The following is a 21,281-nucleotide window of genomic DNA, read 5'->3' as shown; positions in this document are numbered from 1 at the left end:
AGATTAAAAGATAGTGTTTAATATTTATTATCCACTTTGCACATCTGCAATTCTTGCATTTGTTGTTGTTAAAGTTCTACAGATGGGCTATGGTAGTCTTTGTTTTGATACACTATTATGTTGAAGGCCTACAGAGAAAATATTGTTGTATCTTTAAGCAGTTGCACTTGTTCTGAATGCACTTTCTTTTAGTAGTACAGAGAAAAATTTAAAATGCACTTGACCTAAATGCACTTTGTTTTTATGAGAGAACATTTCATTTTACAACCTTTCCGCAGGCCAGTAGGCCCGTACATTATTATTTAATGTACACATGAGTGGGGTCAAGTTAAACATTTTAGATTGAATTTTATTTTATACTGTTCATTGTTGCAATGTGCTAAATATATATCTGCATAATTTGTATTTGATTTATTCTTCGAAACTTTAATAATAATTTATGCAATTGCAATGCCTTGATTTTAGTAAAGTTAGTACACAGTCATAGCCATAAATGCAAGGGTACTAATAATTGGTATAATTTCTTTCGGATTTCGGTTTCGGCCAAGAATTCTCATTTCAGTTTATCCCTAATATAAACGTCATCTCTTTTACCCTCAGGTCAAGCGTTCTCGCAGTAAAGGTGGTCTGGCAGGGCCGGATGGCACGAAGTCTGTGTTCGGGCAGATGTGTGCAAAGATGAGCTCTTTCAGCCCGGATAGTCTCCTGTTGCCGCACCGGGTGTGGAAGGTCAAGTTTGTAGGTAAAGTTCAGACTTTTTTGTTTGTTGAGAAATGTAACTTTTGGAAAGAAAGTGAATGGATTATGTGATCTTAACATGGTGTTTGGGTGTGTAGGTGAGTCGGTGGATGACTGCGGTGGGGGATACAGTGAGTCCATCGCAGAGATGTGCGAAGAGCTACAGAATGGACTCACCCCTCTCCTCATCGTCACTCCAAATGGCCGAGACGAGTCTGGAGCCAACAGAGACTGCTTCTTGCTCAACCCAGCTGCCAAGTCACCTCTGCACATCAGCATGTTCCGCTTCCTAGGTATCTGAATATATCCATGCCTGTGTTTCCAAAATCAATGAGATTGTCAGAGATTGTTAGGTTTATATGCTTCATTATATCCTGGGTATAATTTTCTCTCTGTTCTTTGTTTTCTGTGTGTTTAGGGGTGTGTCTGGGCATTGCCATTCGTACAGGAAGTCCTCTGAGTCTGTACCTGGCTGAACCTGTGTGGAAGCAGTTGGCAGGCATGAATCTGACTATTGCTGATCTCAGTGAGGTCAGTTTTTGTGTGAATGTGTTATATAAATGACTAGAATGTACAAGGTACACACGCTCATTCTTTTGATTCATTCATCGTGGTCAGCTGACATGAGCGACAGGTCACAAACCAGAAATAAGCCGCTTTCTCCAAAGCTATGTGATACATGACATGTACATCACAGTTGTGTGCATTTCACCATCATTAAGCAAGTAAAACCCGAAGATATGAGTACAGTTCCAACTTTAATGAACTCTGGGACTGTTGTGTAAAGAGTGCTGTGGTGTTCTAGAGCTGTGTGTGTGTGGGCAAGTATGAAGTGTTGTGAATGTGAGCGCTCTCCTACGTTCATTCTGGCATCATGTGCTGGTGAGATGTCTGCACTAATGCCGCTTCACGAAGCAGAGCGTCTCTCGCTCACAGAGCGTCTGTTGTTCTCTGCCTTTTGCCTGGAGATATCAGAAAGGTTCAAATGAACGAATGCCAAGCACAAGACAGCAGTGAGACGCGCACGCACATTCTTTGTCCTTTTCCTGTGGTCATTTGAGCAGGTTTAGATTACAATACAATTACAGTACAATTTTGTTGTACAATACTGTTTTATAGGCAGGGTTAAAACCAAACATCCTTCTTTTTATATTTAAAATGAGCATAAACAAAACAAATAAATGAGCTCAACAGCTGTGGCCGAACCACTCCATATTTCAGTATCATTACATTGGTTGTCTTCCTTTTGTAGCAACTTCATTCCCTACATTCATGAACACTAGCTAAATTTCCGTGATTCTCCAGAAAGTTCATAAAGCAATATAAAAATGATTAAATGAATATGGTGGTTTCGATTAATTTGGTATATTTGTTTTTCCGTCCCACCAGACTAATTCAATGAAAGGAGTTCTAACTAGACTTGAGTCTTGCCCTCTTGTCTTGTGTGTTTTAGGTGGACAAAGATTTCATCCCCGGTCTGATGTATATCAGAGATAATGAGGCGTCTGCGGAGGAGTTTGAGGCCATGCCTCTGCCCTTCACTGTGCCCAGTGCCTACGGACAGGAAGTCCAGCTCAGCTCCAAACATTCCCACATCAGCCTAGAGAACCGCAGCGAATATGTGCGGCTAGCAATAAACTACAGGTGTGCCTCGAGTATTGTAACATATCTCATTGTTTTATTTAGATAGACACACACAGAGCACAGTCGCCTCGAACCAACTTCTTGACCCAGTTCTGTTATTATTTCTCCTCCAGGCTGCACGAGTTTGATGAGCAGGTATCTGCAGTAAGGGAGGGGATGGCACGCGTGGTACCCGTGCCTCTTCTCTCTCTCTTCACTGGCTATGAGCTAGAGACCATGGTGAGTAAAAGCAGATGGGACATTTACTTTTTCTTCATGAATGTGACTTGATGATGATTCGATTTTCATATGTATGCATGTATGTTTGTTTGTAAAGGTGTGTGGAAGCCCAGACATCCCTCTACATCTGCTCAAGTCAGTGGCCACTTATAAAGGTGTGGAGCCCACGTCTTCTCTGATCCAGTGGTTCTGGGAGGTGATGGAGTCTTTCTCCAACACAGAGCGCTCGCTTTTCCTCAGGTTCGTCTGGGGACGTACGCGTCTGCCCAGGACCATTGCAGACTTCCGTGGACGAGACTTTGTGGTGCAGGTAAATTGAAAATGTCACTTGATGGGACGTTTTACCCCCAAATGTAAAGTCTGTCAACATTTATTCATGTTATGTGGCTCAAAACCTGTATATGAGTCTTTCTTATGTAAATATATTTGAAGAAATGTATTAAATGTGGTTTGCTTATCGACATTCTTCAAATTTGGTAGACAGAAACATTTATGTTTGTGGTTGTCATAAACATAGCAAACAGGCTTATTGGATACATTCTCAGATGTACTAATTTTATTTTTATATATATTTTTATGATATTTCATAATTTTTTGTCATTTCCATTTTTTCCATTTCACTAGGTGCTAGATAAATACAACCCACCCGACCACTTCCTTCCCGAGTCGTACACCTGCTTCTTCCTGTTAAAGCTGCCTCGCTATTCGTGTAAGCTAGTTTTGGAGGAGAAGCTAAAGTATGCCATTCACTTCTGCAAGTCGATCGACACCGACGACTATGCGCGCATCGCTCTGACAGGCGAGCCGGCTGCAGACGACAGCAGCGATGACTCTGACAACGAAGATGCCGACTCGTTCGCATCCGATTCGACTCAGGATTACCTGACAGGACATTGAACTCTGGTTACAGTCCCCGTGCACTCAGTCCCCGAACTCAGCCCCCGAACACTCGCATACACATACGTTGAGTTGACAAAAATCTTCAAAATAAGCTGCCAAGAAAAAAAAAGGAATTTAAAAGAATACTGATGTGAATGTGTCCGTTTTAACCTCACTTATTAGTATGTGGATTGATACAAATGCTACTAAGTGAAGAGAAGTGTATATCATTATGTGCAATTAGCTTTGAAGCACCATTAAACTGAGTTTTTTATCTTTGTTGGGAGGAGAACGAGAAAGACGGATGAAACTGCACATTTCTTTGTGTTAAGCGTCGTGTTCACGTTTTATTACAGAGGATAGACCGTTTAGCCTAGCACTGTGGTAGACGACTCCTGTTGGGTGAGGATCACCATGTCAACAGTTAATATGTGTACACTGAGTAGTATTATAAATATTAGCTCCGCCTCTTCATTTGAAAACAGTAGTGTTTCTTTATGAAAGCCTTTTTTTGCGCTGAGAGGGCCATTTAATCGTCGTGATGGTCAGTTGGAGCCTGATAAGGGGCAGTTTTTAGGTTGTCGGTCACCGTATCCTCGGTTTTTCTCATGTGTCTGCACTGTTCTCTTTAGAGAATGTATATAATTTGATTGTGCCATGTGTTTGAGATGTGTGTCTCATTCCAAGGTTACAAATAAATGTTCTTTTCTGTTATTCTGTTATGTTTTCAAACTTACCAAAATTGTTTTTGTACGTTTTGTGAAGGAGCTACAGTTTGTATTATTTATTATGAAGTGCATTTCTCCATTTGGAGATTCAGACCATTTTATCCAAAGGACATTTTATCCGCATTACCTAAAAACAAACCAATGGTCATGGTGTTGATTCCAAGGTTTGCCAATCGAGCAGCAGGTACTAGAGAAGAATATGCATATATATAATATATATATATATATATATATATATATATATATATATATATATATGTACAAGCTTTTAAATCAGTTTTCAAAGTCAGGCAAGTGAATTGTCACATCCATAACCGTCCATACTCCTCATAAATGGAATCATGAATTTTTCTATATAGTAACTCTTTTATGTTCTGTAAAGAACCAGCCCTTCTACATTTGTTGGGTATTATGACTTCTGCTTTGCACATTTTAATTCACAGAAACCCTTCCAAGTATATTGTCTCCCAAAAACGTGCATCCTTTTTTGTCACATCCATACCAAATTATTTTCTCTCTCTTTTAACATAGCAAACTTCTCTGGCTTCCAGGGATTTAGTAAAATATAAACAGAAGGATCAAAATATTGGTAATAAATACATTCTCTGAGAATTTATATTTTAAGTTTTGACTGAAAGTGTAACACATCCATAACACTGGAATTCCCCATACAATGCTTAATAAAACATGCTTTAAGGTAATATTGTAAAATGTTTTTAAAGTTCATCCAACTTTGACTTTTACATTAGTCTCATGTGGGATTTCCTGAACCCTATATACACATTCCTTTTAAACACGAATGTAAAGAGTTTAATCTAATCCCCTATGATGTGTACTAGCTTATGTGTTAAAAAGTGACCCCCCCCTCACGTGTAGCCAAAAGAGTCAAGTGACTTTTACTTGTGGACCAGCTGGTCGTTGTAGCTCCCTTAACATTACTCTTGGTTCAAAGCATTTGTTGTTAACGGGTCATAGTATTAGGATCAGGGGTCAAAGGTTACCCGGCTTTCCTCCTCTGATTGCGTCAGAGCCTGACCTACACCACGGCGATGATAAAAACCTTAGGGCTGCATGGGAGAGAGGAAAGAAAGAAGTATGAGGGGAGGCATTTTAAGATGGCTTAATTTGGCTTAGACATCAGGAGCATTCTTAACCGTCTTAACATTTTTTTTTCTTTCTTTCATAAGCAGAAATCACAGAGCACATTATGCTGGAATGGGTCAGGTGCTCTGCTCATGTCTGCTTGGCTCCAGGCTGGAGAAATGAGCAGTGAGGGTTGTAGTACTGTACTTCCATTAGTGTGGAACTAATATTCTACAAGGCTTAGCTTTATTACTGCTTTTTATCTGACAAATCGGTCAAGCGTCCTGTGAAACTCTGCCCTTTCTGGGCAAAAAGCCTGTTCTTAATGAGCCTGTGACATTTTTTATATTGCTTTCGGTTTTGTGTACACTTTTTCTGCATTTATCAGTTTGATTGGTTCGTTTGGTTTATACTTTTCTGGTTTTGTTTTGTTTTTTAGCATGGCCTGGCGGGCATTGTTCACTTCAATACTGTGCTAATGTTATCATTCATGTTAGAAACTTTTTACTAACAATTTCAGACTGTGTCTTATTGGAACTCCACCGGGCAATTCCAGGGTTATGGATGTCTCAGAGAAGGAATTTATTACCAATATAATGAATAATTTTTTTTGAAAAATATTAATCTATGCACAAGTTTTTGAGAAATCATGTGTTATGGATGTGACAGAAAAGAATGCACATTTTTAAATGACAACATGGGATTTCTGTTAATTAAAATGTACAAACCAGAAGCAATAATACCCAATAAATGAAGGTGTCGCTCTTTATAGACCATAAAATAGTTATTTTATTTTTATGTACCCATTTATGGAACAGTGTGCGTTAGAAAACTTGGAGATTTCACCACCAATCATTGACATTGACAACTCTATAGACGCCAATAGAACAGTTTTTAACAGCAATGGTGGTTCATGGAGCCCGCATGTAGCTAGCAACACATGGAGCTGCAGTAAAACAGACAGATTGAGGTGAACTTTTAACCCATTTAAAGACACAAGTCGTTTAATGAATAAAAAATGAAAAAGATAAAGAATTAAAAGTGAAAAACACATCTTCCTGGAACTATCTGAAGGCTCCATGAATCACGTGACATGGGAAACTCTCTCAATGGCTCTGATCTGACATATGTGTATGGTTGAGAACCTTTGACAAAAACTATATATTTTTTTAATATCTCAAGGCTGACATTTGCATGAAATTGCCCCACATTATATTTGATTTAACTGTCGAAAAATTATTAATATAGACATGTTATCTGAACTGTTCCCACTTGCTTCGAGGAGATCCTATAATGTACTGTAGGTCCAGCAGGCTAGATACAGTGACGTAATATAAGACAAGAGTAATATGGTTTTATAAGCACAACACACTGTAGCGGCGAACGTGTGCAGTCCATTTTTCATAACTAACTTTTGGGGAATTCGTGATTAGTGGAGCTCACACGGCTGAGATCCTTTGATGGCTGGTCCTAGATATTTCATGGGATTTCAACAGTCACATACTGGATAGACCACACCTACTTTTTGTTTTCTCTTTCTCATAGAGAAGACTTTATTTGACCCTGTAGTATAAATTTGCGATTCAGTGGGTTAAACAGTGTCTGGTGTGTGTAATGGATGAATGCTGCCGTTATACCTTCAAAATATTCAATGGTTTTATCTAGAGTCCAACTTTATGTATATTGGGCTAAAATCCAGAATGACAAGTCACATGAAAGCCTCTCTCTCATTCCTCTACACAGCGATAAGCCCTTCAACCTGTGTGATAAACTATAACACCTCCAAAATCATTCTGAATTCTCTTCTTCTTTCCTAATGGCTGCTCCAATAGACCATTACTAATTTTTTTGAATGTTTTCTCAATTGCAACAGCTCAACAGTTTTAAAACAAAGTAATTTAAGAGAAATGCTTGACCTCGTATTAACTTTTATATAGATTTTCTCACTTTAAAATACTTTGTATTGACAACTATTTTTGATTTCTAATAACTAAAGAGTGATTAGACTATTTAGCAATATAGACATGAAACTGCTCCTTATTAAAGCAAAACTGGGTCAGTAAGACTTTAACTCTCTTTGGAAGTGTATTAAGCGACAATTGAGTCATATTTGTGTGTGTGTGCACGATTGCATGTGAAAGTACGACTTGTTTGTTATTTTCATTTATTTTGTTGCAAGATGTGAAGGTCAGTGTTCATGTCCACCTTCGTTGTTTGTATTTCTGTTTTTGAAAGGCTGTATGGGGTACTATTATTTATGTGGAGAATTTTACTTTTAATGAGCGCTCACTTCTACAAGGTGTCTGGGAGAAAACAGGATAGAGGGTGGGCTGGTTCTTGACTCTTGTCTGTGTGTAAGAGTTTGTTGTGGGTCACTCCCTCCAGCCTGCTAGGAGTCTGTGAGCAGTGCTGTTGATTCTTCTTCCCCACTTTGATTTCACACTTAGCATCTTCTTCCTTCTCTTCCTCCTCCTGAGGTCAGGACTACCTGTAGCTGGTGTGAGTCATTCTCAGGCCAATCAGACCCGGGGACCCACTGGATCTTTGAATCTTTGCCTTATTTTGTTTTTTTTACTGATATTGGCCTCATCGTCTCATCATCATTGTCATCTTTGGAGTCTTCATTATCGTTCATTGTTTGCATTGGCAGGTAAGAAATTCAGTTGCATTCAAAGACGTTCATACAGTATTAGATTAATAGGAAAATAATATTTCAGCTTAAATATGGAATTTAGACAAAAAAATCAATTGATCACTGTTTTAGCCACATAATTACATAATTGTTAAAAATATATTTAAAACTATTTATTTAGAATGTAATTAAGTTGTTTTAGTAGTTAGTCCAACTCAGTTCACCTTGCATTTTACATTTAAATTGAATTCGATTTGGATAAATAGATTTAAAATGCATTTCACAAATTTAAACTGGATACATTTTTCAGTGGATTATTTTTTTCACCCAAAGAGAAGGGTGGGGGTACAGAGGAATGTACAGTGATATTTGATGTATTTGCACATGCACTTGTTTCTTAAGGTTAAGCATTACACCTATTAACTTCTGTTCTGCTTTTGAGGAAGAGTTATAATAGCTTTATTAGAAATACTATTTCGCATATGTAAACAACTTATATGTTACTCTATAAGTAACACAGATACTTCCAGTCCTAATCCAGTTCATTATTTATTATTACTAAAATATTATTGTTTTGCTGTTTCATTGATTAGTCATGAGTACAGACATTAGATGTTTGTTTCAAAAACACAACCACTTTCTTTTACTTGTACAAACAAATCGAAAGGATTGGTCATAGGGAGAAAAGGCATGAAAGCTGTTACAATATTTTCTTGTTTTGGCTTCCACTAGGGGGAGCTATTTATTACAATCAAATTTCACCACTAGTGTTTGCTATGGATTAACACTAAGGAATCATCTTATTAATACCATGGCAACCACCCAAAACACCTTAGTCACTCCATACTTCATAGCAATGCTAAAAAAACACATATCGTGGTAACAACTGCATCACAAAGAGGCACCTATCGTTCTGCATGGCCAAGCATCAATTACATTTTATGCAATATACTACAAACGTACATGCAGGCCCTGGAACCCCCCCCACACAAAGGGTCTCTTGTATTACCTTTCATTTGAATTTCAAAAACGAATTTAATTTGCTTTGGTATTTGAATGCGAGACACTAGAGGGGGCCGGTGTATAAGAATAATATTGGTAATGGATGTAAGTGTACATGCAAGTTATGTCTTGTCTATGCACTGCAAGTGGGTCTATACATTCTATATTTTACTTCTCAAAATAACTGTGTCAACTAAGTTGATGTAAGTGAATATGATGTGAATATAAATGAAATTCATTATTAGGTTTATCAGAACTTCAACGTTCTGTTATGCTTTCCAGGTGCGGTCAAGTGCTATCGAGTGAAGATGTACCTGGAGAATAAGAGTAACCTTGAGGTGGAAATGTCTCAGACTGGAGGTCAGGGTCACCCTAACAGGGTGGGCCGGAGAAAGTCTGAAGGTGTGTCTGAGAACTTTGATGAGCTTCGCCTGCTGGAAGGCTTCTCTGGGAAAAGAGAGACACAGAAATTGCTTCAGGCTTCAGCCATGCCCACGGGAAACTGTTTAAACTACACAGACGTCCATCAAGAGGACCGGTAGGCCAGCGATTATTTGGCTAATAATAAAATGTCTCGGCATAATAAACTGGGATGTGAGGAAAATAAATACTTAAACATCAGACTCCTCTAAAGAAGTGCAAATATTGAAATGCGGTTTTTCTGAAACCTCTTACTGTTAATTGTAACATTTAGGCGAAAATAAAATGTGTTAGGTTTGCTTCTGTGCACTTAACTGTTAAGCCTGACAACTTTCTTAATGCATTTGACAGAGAAAGTCTTCAGAACCCTTAGTGAGAGTTTTTCTGTATGAAGCAGCTGCTAATCATCTTTAAAGTGGATTGCTGTTCATATGTGTAGCATTCCTTCAGTGACGTCATTGCAAGAATGAGTTAAACTGATAGCTTACCTAAAAACTGTCATCATTTACTCACCCTCTTGTAATGTCAAACCTGTATGAGTTTCTTTCTTCCGTAGAACACAAAAGAAGATATTTTGAAAACTGTTGTTGACCGAACAGCGATGGGAGTCATTCATTTGCATTGGTTTTGTTTCCATACTATACTATAGAAGTAAATGGCTGCCACTGCTGTTCAGTTAATAGCATTCTTCAAAATATCTTATTTTGTGTTCTGCAGAATAAATATAGCCATACAGGTTTGAAATGACAAGAGGGTGAGTAAATAATGGGTGAACTATCCCTTTAAAGAAGTGAAAAATTATATAAGGACGGGGCTCTTTATCTCAAACGTGTGACTGTGTAAAGTTTTAGATCATCACGCATGTGATCGATTGTTAGTGATGCACTGACGCATGAGATCAGATCTACATTCATGACTGCTTTCCTCCAGGAAGTCTTTAATGATCACTGCTGGTCTCAGTGAAATCAGCTGATCATATCACATGCATTAGCCTACTTCACGAAATATGAACTATTTCATTTCTCTATTGTCTACTGGCAATAAAAAGTGTAACTTTATTTGAAAACAAATAATAGTTGTATAAATCTAACTAAAGGTTTTACAACTATAACAATTCTCTGAGACGGTATTTTAACTAATGATAACAAACCTTTGCTTTATCAATTGTCTGTTAAAGTCCACATGAAGTAAAAGAAACTTTAACGGCGAACAATTGATCTGTGCAAAATGTTAATTTTTTAGTTTGTTTATCTCATTACATTTAAATGTAGCCTATTTATTCATATATTAACATTTTACAAATTATGATTTAGCTTAATTTTATCAGCCACACAAATTGCCTGCAGTTCTCTCACACACTCTCACTTCTGAAACACAGACTACACTGTATTGATTTTCCCGCAATTTCTGCCACGGTGTAATTCACAATGTAATGTGACATTTGTTCTAACACTCTCAGAATCCTCAATTGTCTACAGCATGTCCGTGACATGTTATTGAGTAGCATAGGAAGCATTAAAGTAAACTTGTATTCTAGGCCAGATCCAGTGGTGTAGTCTAGTTTTTTGTAGTGAGTATACCCTGATTCCCCCCCAGCCTACTCATCCGTCCCAGGTCGACAACCCATGAGCACCATCACACTCACGAATGCAAGGATAGAGTATGCCTCTATATTTTATTGCAAGCAAGATTTCAAAAGCCAATGACAGCTGGGGGACTTGCTGGTTTTAAATCAGTCAGTTAAGAGTTTTATTTATGTATACAGTCTCCAAAGCACAGGTTTTATCAGCTGGCAATTTTCAATGCACATTAGTGATCCACGGGAAAAGCTTTTAAGTATTTCTACACAAACCCATCCTGCTAAAAATAGTATTACATACATTCTAGTGGTTTCCATTTAAATACCATTATGAAACACATTTCTTTATATTTTTTTATTTTATGCCTTTTCTATTGATTCCCATCTGCTTCTCTTGTGTTTTTTGGCAGGGTTCTATTGTTTTTTTAAGCAGGGCAACTACATAATGTAAAGAATATCTTGTGAAAGTATAAACTTTGGATTTTGATTTAGTCAGAGACATACAGTAAATCATATTTAAAAAAATGGTTAAAATCAAACTCTGATACTCGTCCCTAAGAACTAGATTTTTCACACACTTTATGTGTGTAAGTTGCATCTATTATTGACATTGATATTTAACTATAATAATTAACAATGAACATTTGTGCAGTTTTATCAAGCACCTGTTGCACCTATAGATTGCTGGCAGTGACTCTAGCTTGACTTTCACAAGGCTTAAGGAGTTCTCATCTCTTATCATCTCAAACAATTATAAACATTGTAGTATAAGTTATCTCTCCCTTTCTCCCTCATGTATTGATTCAACACACAAACTAATGTTTGTGAAGTTGGCTAGTTAGATACAATTTAATAGGCCAGCAGTCACAATATGACTTACAGTTATGTTAAAGATAACAAATATGCTTGTTTTATTAAAGACTACACAGTGGTTTTAAAAGTGGGTTGAGTTAAAGGCAGAAAGTATAATACACGGGCGAACAGTGTGCACATTGCGACCCCGGAACACTAACGCGAGGAGTGGGGACCCCGCGTATAGCATCGCATGAGCCTCGTCGGGCTCATTATGTGTAACACCTGCTGCAGCTGCACGAAGCGCCAGTAGCTTCGAGGACAGGCCTACAATAACACTGATAGTGTAAATGGTGCCTTTAATGATCTCCTTCGGTTTCATATCTCCTGGTTGCACCAAAAGTCAGTGCACAACACAAACGATGTTGTTACGTAACCTTGCGCTTTTTTAAGTGGGTATACGGAAATTATTGATCTTTTCTAGTGGGTATACGGCGTATACCTGCGTATCACGTAGACTACACCACTGGCCAGATCAGACTTGTTTTTCAGGCTGGTACAGTAGATCTTCCGCACGGTTCTATACTCCCCCCTCTCTTGTTTCACTCTCTTCTGAACCTCACACAGTCAGATCCCGGCACAATAAGAAGAGGCTTTGCCTCATTTATAAAGTGAGCTAACATTTCAAATCTCTTCTCCGTTGTGTAACTGCAGAGAGAGGGATTAAAAGCCTTTAAATATCCTGTTTAATCTCCTTTTTGCCCAAATTCGAAACCAGAATGTATCTCTAGGAGACCATAGCTATTATGCGATGTGCGAGACACACATACACCACACACACACTATCCCAGCTGTTTTCATTGAGCTGAAGCATTGATAGGGAGGGTGAGTTGTTTGGAGTCCTCTATAATATCAAGCACCTGAGGTTTGGGATTTGCCAAGTGATGTGTTAGAATTGGACTGGTTTCGGCCTGTGCTAAACAACATTGATCTATTTTGGCTCTCTGTAAAATGCTCTCCATAAGTCTCTCTCATACACGCACACACGCACGCACACATGCACACATGCACACAGCACACACACACACACACACACACACACACTCTTTTGCACAAAGCCAGAACCAGGACCCATTTAAGGGATAAGAGGGTCTTTACTCATTTAATAGTTCGGACTGTAATCAATTATGACAAACACGGGATCTTTCAAGATTATCAGATTACTAAATGGCCTCCAGTAATTATCCTGGAGATCTCAGGATATAAATCCGTTGTATTAACACAGTACAGCCAATCACAAATCTGCTTGTGTCTCTGAAACAGTGCCTTCTTTTCTCTCCCTTTTGGTTTTTATTTCATTTGAATGCAGCTCAGCTTGAGTAATTTTATGTGAAATATTGGCTTTATGCTGTCATTGTCTGAGGAGGTTGATAATATAAATTACAATTATCACCATCTCAAATTATCGTATTATAATATTGTGATATAATGTCACTTCAGGCCCTGGAGAAGTGTAGCTATTACACAATCTCATGGGAAATGTTTCACGAGGTGGCTAGTTCGTATGAATTTGTGCAATCTTATTGTATTTTTTTAGTACAAGTTACATTAGGTTTAGGGGTGGGATTAGGGGATGGACTTCAGTATACAATTCACAACATACCAATTCACACAAATTAGTCACCTTGAAAAATAGTTATGAATTCCTGTGAGATCAATTTGGAATATGTACATTAGCAGTACAGGTCAAAACCACTACAAAACTGTGCAGGACACCAGAATCCCAGTTATGAGAAAAACGGTATTCCTCATTTCTTTGAAAAACACTTAAAGGTCTCATGATGTGTGCTTGTTTATTGTTTTATACAGTTTTTTTTTTAAATTAAAATCTTTATTGACGTTTTGGTATTGACAACATGTGCAGAATGATGCAGACAGTCATCTTAACAATCATATACTAATATAGAAAATAATAAAAAAATAATAAAAATATATTTACCTAAAATTAAATAAGGATACAAACAATAATACAACGTAAAAATAAAAAACATTTCTAAAATATACTGTATATTAAACAAAGGTGAGAAAAAAGTAAAAATAAAATAAAAAACCTTTTTTTTAGATTTACAGAAGATTTACAGAAGATTAATATACATACAACAAACTTAACCATAAAACCAATGGAACAGCTCTGAAGGAAGTCTGCTACATAAAAATGTCAATAATAAGCCACACAGGAAATCATGAACAAAACACTTAAAGATAAAAAAAGTTAATAATACTAATATAATAATATTAATAAATAATAATTGGGAACCAAAGCAGAAAAAAGAACACCTCAGACCAGAGGATAAATAGGAGGGGGAGGAAAGATTCTCTTTAATTCACAATATCAAATTTTAATATCGCTTTTCCAGAGTTTGAGTCCAAAGTCTAACAGTGTCCTCTCTAGCACCATGAATGCATGGAGTCGACAATTCGAGATACACCACATCCATAAAAGTAAGAAGCCAATATTGCTTGTTGAGAGAATGAGGAGGCATCAACCTTGTTGCAACAATTTTCTTGGCAACTGTCAAGCCAGCTAAAAACACTTGTTTCAAATTTTATTAAATTGTAAACCAGAAAGGTCAATTAAAATAAAAACAGAAGGAGAGAAAGGAATCGAAACATTCAAAATAGAAGACAAATTTTCTTGAACCATGTTCCAAAAATTATCAACCCCAGGGCAATGCCAAACAATGTGAAAAATGTACCAATGGCCCCTGTATGACACAGAGTGCAATAAGGATCGGGTTTAAGATTCATGCCATATAATTTACATGCAGTCATGTAAGTCCTGTGGATAAAGTTTAAGTGAATTTGTTGATGATCTGGATTCCTAGAAGCATGCCTTACACAGTAACCCAGACTTCATCCCAGTCAAAACTGGGTGAAAGGTCTGGAATTAATTGTTTTATACTGGATAAACCTTGAAAAATTATATATGAGCCCACCATATCATAGAGATGGTGATTCGCACAGGCTTAAGATCACACACAACCTCTGCAAGTATTACAAATGACTAGAGGTCCCCAGGTAATGTGCTATAGTGCTCAGGGCACATAGCGATCTCTAACAAAGCGTAGTGACGCATTATACAAAGATGTTTTACTCACATAAGGCTGCACCATTCCTTTCGGATCCAATATTCACGACACAGCACTGCTTTTAAATTTTAGTCATTCCACAAATCCAGTGTTGATCTCTGCCTTGTTCACAAAGGAATCCTCGGAGAAATGTAACGAACAAACGCTTTCCCACATTAGCTGGAACGTCTTTAAAAATAAACTTTAACCCCACATTACTAATGCAGCGAATGTATTCTTCCACAACCAGGGATGGCACAATATTTAGATATCTTTAACGGCATGTTTGTTTTTTTGCTTGCTGGCTCTATCTAGTTCCGCACCACTTCAGAATTGTGATGCCCGAACCAGTGGGCGGGGCTAGAGAAAGTAGTCGTTGATTTTCAATGGAGGCGGTGTTCAACTCATCAATGTCGTCATAGATAGGTGCATTCCAGAACCTGGCGTTCCCTGGGCCTGGTGTCAGTAACAGATGTAATCTCAGTAACAAGGTCGTTTTCAGTTCTAACCCTTACACAAAACTTACTTTAACAAAAGCTTGGGTTAAAATTGTGATTTTAATTCATCACAACTTTAAAGTTGCAGTGTGTAATTTTTTGCATGATCTAGAAATGCAATAATCATGCTTAATATAGGGTTTTGTTTTTATTAGCTCAGAATAAGCTATTTTTACAATTTGCAGAAGCTTTTATCCAAAGCTACTTACATCTTCATTGTATTATACATTTGTTTACTTATTATTACATTTTCTTTACTAATTATTGATTGACTATGTGCAATCCCCAAGGATCGAACTCACGAACTCATGCCATGCGATAACCACTGAGCCACAGGAAAGCTTGTTGCATAGAATTTGCTATTTTGTTTCTGAAGTACCCATAAACGGACAAAGTGCTTCACAGAGTGTGTGGTTTAAATATATTATCTCTTTTGGTAAAGAAGCGAAAACGCAGTGATATTTTAGCTCTGTGTCAGCCACCGTAGTGCTTGGAAAAGGATGGAGGAATTCGCAACCTCACCACTAGATTCCGCTAAAGTTCATACACTGGACCTTTAAGTTCACTTGGCACGTGAAATGATACATTAACATTTGTTTCCATATCATTCAACCTATTGCCGCATGTGTTTAATGTAATAAATATTTTAAGAGAAATATAACCTTTGTGGCAATAACATACAGCTGGACTTTCATTACATTAGCCATGTCGCTGACCCGAGATCAAGTCACAAACCCATTGCATGATTTATGTTGTCCCGTCACTGTATTTTATAACATTAACATCAAGGTCAGATCATTGTTTTAATATTCAAGGCCTGAAAAAGGTTGTTATTGTGCGAACTTTGATCAAAATTTTGCCTTTGTCTGCCTCTGTAAAACGCCCATCCACCATAAAGAGTTATGCTGTCAGTTATTCATTTTCAAGTATGCCAAGAAACCTTCTCGACAGTTGTAGTAGAGACACAATGGATCAAAACAATTTGTTTGAATCTTTTGGAAATGCTTAGGTTTGCCAGTTTACCCCCCTCCTCCCAAAACATATTTACTCACTCTCATGTTGGACATGTTTATGTAACATTTTTGGCTGTTATTTGCCATACAATGAAAGTAAATGAGACTGAGGCTACAACTAAATGTGCCATTAGTCTTTGTTTTGGTTTACTATTCCTTTAAACCACATTTATGTGACCCAATGTTTGGTATATTGTACATGTACCCTCTAGAAGACTAAACAGAGACCAAAATGAAAAAATGACTTTCAGTTCTGTTCAAAGACTTTTCGTTTTTTTTATTTCAGCTCATTAAAAATGGGTGCCGAGAATTGATTTCCAAATGTGGCTGAGATGTTATTTATGACAGGTGTCATGCTCAGACTTAATAACTTCTCTTTTGGTCCTCAGGCACAGCTTTAACATGGAAAACCTTGTCAATGGCAAATCTAACCAGACCAACCACACGGAAAGGTCACCTCTTCTCAAGTTTCCCCAGAATGACAGGTGTGTGTTTATATGTTTTGTTCTTGTTATTTTATCTTTTCAGAATTATTGAGTGAGGATTGTTTGTTTTTATTTCTTTGTTTTATTATTGTCCTATCAAGTGAAAGTGAATTATTTGTCAGGTATGGTGACTCATACCCGAAATGTGACCTCTGAGTTTAACCCATCCAGAGAGTAGTGAACACACAATCAGCAAATCTTGAAGACACATACACCCGGAGCAGTCGGCAGCTTTCACTGCATCGCCCGGGAATAAAAAAAGTAGGGGTAAGGTGCCTTGCTCAAGGGCCCTCAGTCGTTACCCGCCGGACCTGAGAATTGAACCAGCAACCTTCTGGTCACGAGTCCGACTCTCTATCCATAAGGCCACGACAAGATGAATCTTGCTTGCAGTTTATAATTACAGACTTCATCTTCATTCAGTAATAAGAAAGGTCGCTTTGTGGCCTTTATTCCCAAGAATTACTTTACATCTTGCCAGGTTGAAGGCAAACACAATCCCCCACATAATGCTTGCCTTTTGTATATCTTTAAATGGTTCTTGGCCTCTATGTAGTTCTCAATTAAACTTAAAGCTGCTGCAGTAAGGAGAACAGTATCCTCCACTATTATTGGCTCACCTTGGTAAATATGAGCAAAGAAGAGTGTAAAAATAAATCTACATTGTTTCTCCTCTTGACCTATTTTAAAAAATCTACAATATTCCAACATATTATTAAAGTAAAAAAAATTGAAGCAGATGGAATATCATATTGAGAAAAAAAAGGTTTTCTCTAATACACCCTGGCCACTATTATTGGTACCCCTAGAATTTCTTATGTGAAATTCTTCTTCAATCTATATTTTAGCATCTTTGTCTGTGTCCTTGATTCACAATTGTATCCTTCCTGGAAGGCCGAAGTATTTTATCTTCATAATTCTTTAAAATCCCATCCGACCCCATCTTCCTTTGAATTTAATACCGCATTATACTGATACACCTTTTCTCCTGTTACAACTCTCGAAAGTTATTTCAAGGCAGTCTTCTCATAGCTAATGGACCTTCAAATTGGACTACTGACAAGATTTGGAAGCATTAATTGTTTCTGTGTGATATCATAACAGCCCTCTGAGATCAGAGAGCGTATATGGTGTAAACTGTTGTCATAATGTTAATATGGATGGCTGCTCTCTGCTACTCTGAGTAATACATTTCACATTCCCTCTCCGAGGCAGGGTTTGGAATTCTAATGTTGCATCTTGCTGGATTTATTGAACAGAATGCATCTTGTTATTGTATGTCTAGGTCCTCAACACTTGCATATATCTCCTAGTAAACGGTCCAGTGCGTCATTTTTGGATCTATTCACAGAATTGCAATATAATATACACAATTTTGTCTTCAGAAGTGTATAAAGACCTTACTTAATGAAGCGTTATGTTTTTAATGTCTTAGAATAAGCTATTTCTATCTACATACACCGCAGATCCCCTTACATGAAATTCGCCATTTTTAAATAGCCCTAACCGGACAAACGTATTTCGTAAACCTTATCTCCTATGTTCACTTGTAGTGTCACTGTGCATTAATATAGGAAAGGAGGACGTATTGTAAACATTTGCACGGTAACTGCACTGATGATGTACTTTCTGCTTGAATGTTTTGTGTTTTGCAGTATAACCTACAAGACGCTACATGACCCCGGTCTAGGTCCCGGAGAGGAGTCATGGGAGGCAAGCTCTGCTGAACTGGAGAGAAGGTGCAGGCTGGGCAGTGAGGTCACCAGTCTCTCCCATATCACTTCGACTGAGAAATGCGACAATTACTTCAAACTTTCATCCCCCATCAGGTATTAATGCACATGGGATCGCAAATCTTCATGCAAGAGTTTGAAAGAAAAAAGAAGCAGTTTAACTGTGTGGATACTATGAATTGTGTGAAGATTCTTGTTTGTATTGCTCAGTAGGTTGAGAAATGATGATAGACCTTATTTTGGGGTTAACTATACATTTTTTTTGTGTTATGCAAAAGAAAGAAAGTCATACATGTTCGAAATGACAATAGGGTCAGTAAATGATGACCGGATATTTATTTTGGGGTGAACTACCATTTGAAAAATGTTATTATTTCTGATTTATGATAATGATGTGAAATATGCTGTCACCATTGGACAGAATTGTCTATTAAAACTATTGTTCACTGTTAGTTCTGAGAATTTCTGTTTTCAAAGTAAAGGCATAACAAGTACAAATTTGTCTTTGCAGATATTGCTTAAGAACAACAATACTCAGCACCATCTTCGCCATTGTTGTTATCTGTTCGGTACGTTATACAGCCATCAAATGTTATCAACATGAATGAAGTGCTTTTTTTATATAAAGTAGAATAAAATGCCAATGTACATTCATTATGATTCTATTACTGTACCTACAAAGTCCAATCTGCCCATGTAACACCATGTCACTACTTTGTATTTGTGAATCGTCAGCTGTTTTTCAGCATGTATCCAGACAGGGAGAGGCCCTGGAGAATGCTGGCGGTATCCTCCACCGAGAGCTTTTGTATCCTTTGCATTTGCTTTTTAAAATGTGCATTATTTGGATTTGCATTTCCAAATAAGAAGCATTAATGCACATGTCGAATTTTTATTGTTAAGAATCATGCTATTGCACTAACTCCTCAAACCCTGGAGGGATTTACCATTGGTCTGAGGTTATACTGTAGGGCTGTGCTAATTCATTTCCGTTTCTGTGACAATCTGGCCATCTGCTATTTACAGCAGCTCTGAACTTCGTGCATAACAACGAGATCTGGACGATACTTGCAGCATTATGGGGGTTTGGCTGAGCTTAAGAGATAAATGTGATGAGTAAACAATGCACTCGAGTGATGCAAAGTACCTTCTGCTGGAGAAATCGACAGACCTTCAAGTTCAGGATTGTTTGTTCATAATGGCCAGCTGACATCTGTTTTCAAAACTTTTCCAAAACACTCAGATTAACGGGTTAGTTTTCCTAAAAGTCATTATTCACTTTTTATTTCTAGGTGTTATTTCACCTGTTAAGAAGATCTTCACACAGTTCTTTTCCATAAATGTGAAATAATAAATAATGAAAAAAAGGTGGCTGAATAATACTAATATAATAATAATGTCATCCATTTTATTGTGTGACTGAGTCCGTTGGAATTTCTCTTAACCTACCTGTTCACTGTAGCAATGAACTTGACCAATTTTCGGGACAACGCCCTGCTAAAGTTGCAGGTTGGTGGGCCGTTTTTGGGAGGGATAGAGGAAGTACAGGAAGCTCAAGAGTATATTCTGATCCAGGTGGAGCAGACTGAGGAGGCAGGGCCTAGACGGAGAAGAACTCAACAGGTAAGAGATGTTTCATAAACTGCAAAATCAATAGTTATAAACTTTACCCCGAAACAATGAAAGTACTGTTGTCCTACAGTATAACCATACTGGAAGCATTTTGTGGTGTGGTAGAATTTTCTATTGTGTCAAAACATATTTAGACTACAAGAAATTATATAAAAATAGCCAGAAAACTATTTAGTTACATATGATAATATATTTCTCCGTATGGGTAACATAATAACGATGTCTTTCCAAAAGGTGCTTTATAACTGGACTATACCTTTGCATTCCCAACGAAGTGACCAGATTCTGAAAACCAGAACATTTGAAATGGTTAGCAGGTAAGATTAGCACAGGTTCTTAGGTTACATAAAGATGCATAACAAATGATTTACTATTCTTCATGTTGTTTCAAACCAGTTTTTCTAAACTGTCATTTTCTGTGAAACTTATTTTAATTTTTGAGTCAAATATTACTATCAGAAGAATTTGACTGATACAATGGCTTTACTACGATATACAACATACTGTACATTATATTGTATCTATCTCCATGTCAAAAAGTGGAATAATCTTTGAACACTACTGTTATCAGTTTTTAGTTGTACTGTACCTAAAAACAAGTTAAACAAAACCCAGCATACTAATATGTATTTTAAGGATGCTAATGTCAGATATGATATATGTCTACATGGTTGTAATATTTATTTCTATTTATTTTCTCAGTGATCCTATTCAGATCAGCATCCAGGCCTTTCTGGTAGACAATCAGGTGGTCCCTCTGTCCATGACTCACCAGTCACTCTACGTAACCGTGGAAACACAGGTGCTTATCGCCGGATTGATCCTGGCAGGAGTCTATGTTCTCATCATCTTCGAGGTAAAATATGAGGTGTCTGTTCATACTATAGACTCTATCCCCATTATTGAATAATTCATTCAGTTGTCCTCATGACTCATCCCACGTTTCATCCTTATAACTAGGATCTTCTCTGCTGTTGTGCCACTTTGATTTAAAGGCATTAGTGTGTGTTTATGTCTGTTCTCTATAGTCTTTTTAACTTTTGAGGAAGAATAGATGTCATTGTTATGCCTCTGTAT

The 21,281-nt window shown here is 37.4% G+C and overlaps 2 protein-coding genes across 10 annotated transcripts in view; both read left to right on the top strand.

Moving 5' to 3' along the window:
- Nucleotides 1-4,194, top strand: part of herc2 (HECT and RLD domain containing E3 ubiquitin protein ligase 2) — a 62,510-nt gene extending 58,316 nt beyond the window's left edge. For all 9 annotated transcript variants that reach the window (XM_056751337.1, XM_056751335.1, XM_056751336.1 and 6 more), the window contains 7 exons: nucleotides 601-742; nucleotides 837-1,031; nucleotides 1,157-1,269; nucleotides 2,192-2,382; nucleotides 2,496-2,601; nucleotides 2,699-2,911; nucleotides 3,226-4,194. In XM_056751337.1, the coding sequence (XP_056607315.1) occupies nucleotides 601-742; nucleotides 837-1,031; nucleotides 1,157-1,269; nucleotides 2,192-2,382; nucleotides 2,496-2,601; nucleotides 2,699-2,911; nucleotides 3,226-3,498 (1,233 nt within the window). In that variant the 3' untranslated portion in view covers nucleotides 3,499-4,194. The remainder of the gene's footprint in view (nucleotides 1-600; nucleotides 743-836; nucleotides 1,032-1,156; nucleotides 1,270-2,191; nucleotides 2,383-2,495; nucleotides 2,602-2,698; nucleotides 2,912-3,225) is intronic.
- Nucleotides 4,195-7,558: 3,364 nt separating this feature from the next.
- oca2 (oculocutaneous albinism II) overlaps nucleotides 7,559-21,281 on the top strand; it is a 69,215-nt gene continuing 55,492 nt past the window's right edge. The window contains exons 1-9 of the mRNA XM_056750871.1: nucleotides 7,559-7,941; nucleotides 9,208-9,463; nucleotides 16,744-16,839; nucleotides 18,495-18,668; nucleotides 19,084-19,141; nucleotides 19,308-19,380; nucleotides 20,035-20,195; nucleotides 20,439-20,521; nucleotides 20,907-21,060. Of these exons, the coding sequence (XP_056606849.1) occupies nucleotides 9,234-9,463; nucleotides 16,744-16,839; nucleotides 18,495-18,668; nucleotides 19,084-19,141; nucleotides 19,308-19,380; nucleotides 20,035-20,195; nucleotides 20,439-20,521; nucleotides 20,907-21,060 (1,029 nt within the window). The 5' untranslated portion in view covers nucleotides 7,559-7,941; nucleotides 9,208-9,233. The remainder of the gene's footprint in view (nucleotides 7,942-9,207; nucleotides 9,464-16,743; nucleotides 16,840-18,494; nucleotides 18,669-19,083; nucleotides 19,142-19,307; nucleotides 19,381-20,034; nucleotides 20,196-20,438; nucleotides 20,522-20,906; nucleotides 21,061-21,281) is intronic.

Source organism: Triplophysa dalaica, chromosome 6 (genome assembly GCF_015846415.1).
Source record: "Triplophysa dalaica isolate WHDGS20190420 chromosome 6, ASM1584641v1, whole genome shotgun sequence".
Lineage (NCBI taxonomy): Eukaryota > Metazoa > Chordata > Actinopteri > Cypriniformes > Nemacheilidae > Triplophysa > Triplophysa dalaica.
Note: the sequence above shows the minus strand (reverse complement) of the source record. Positions and strands in the feature narration are given on the sequence as shown.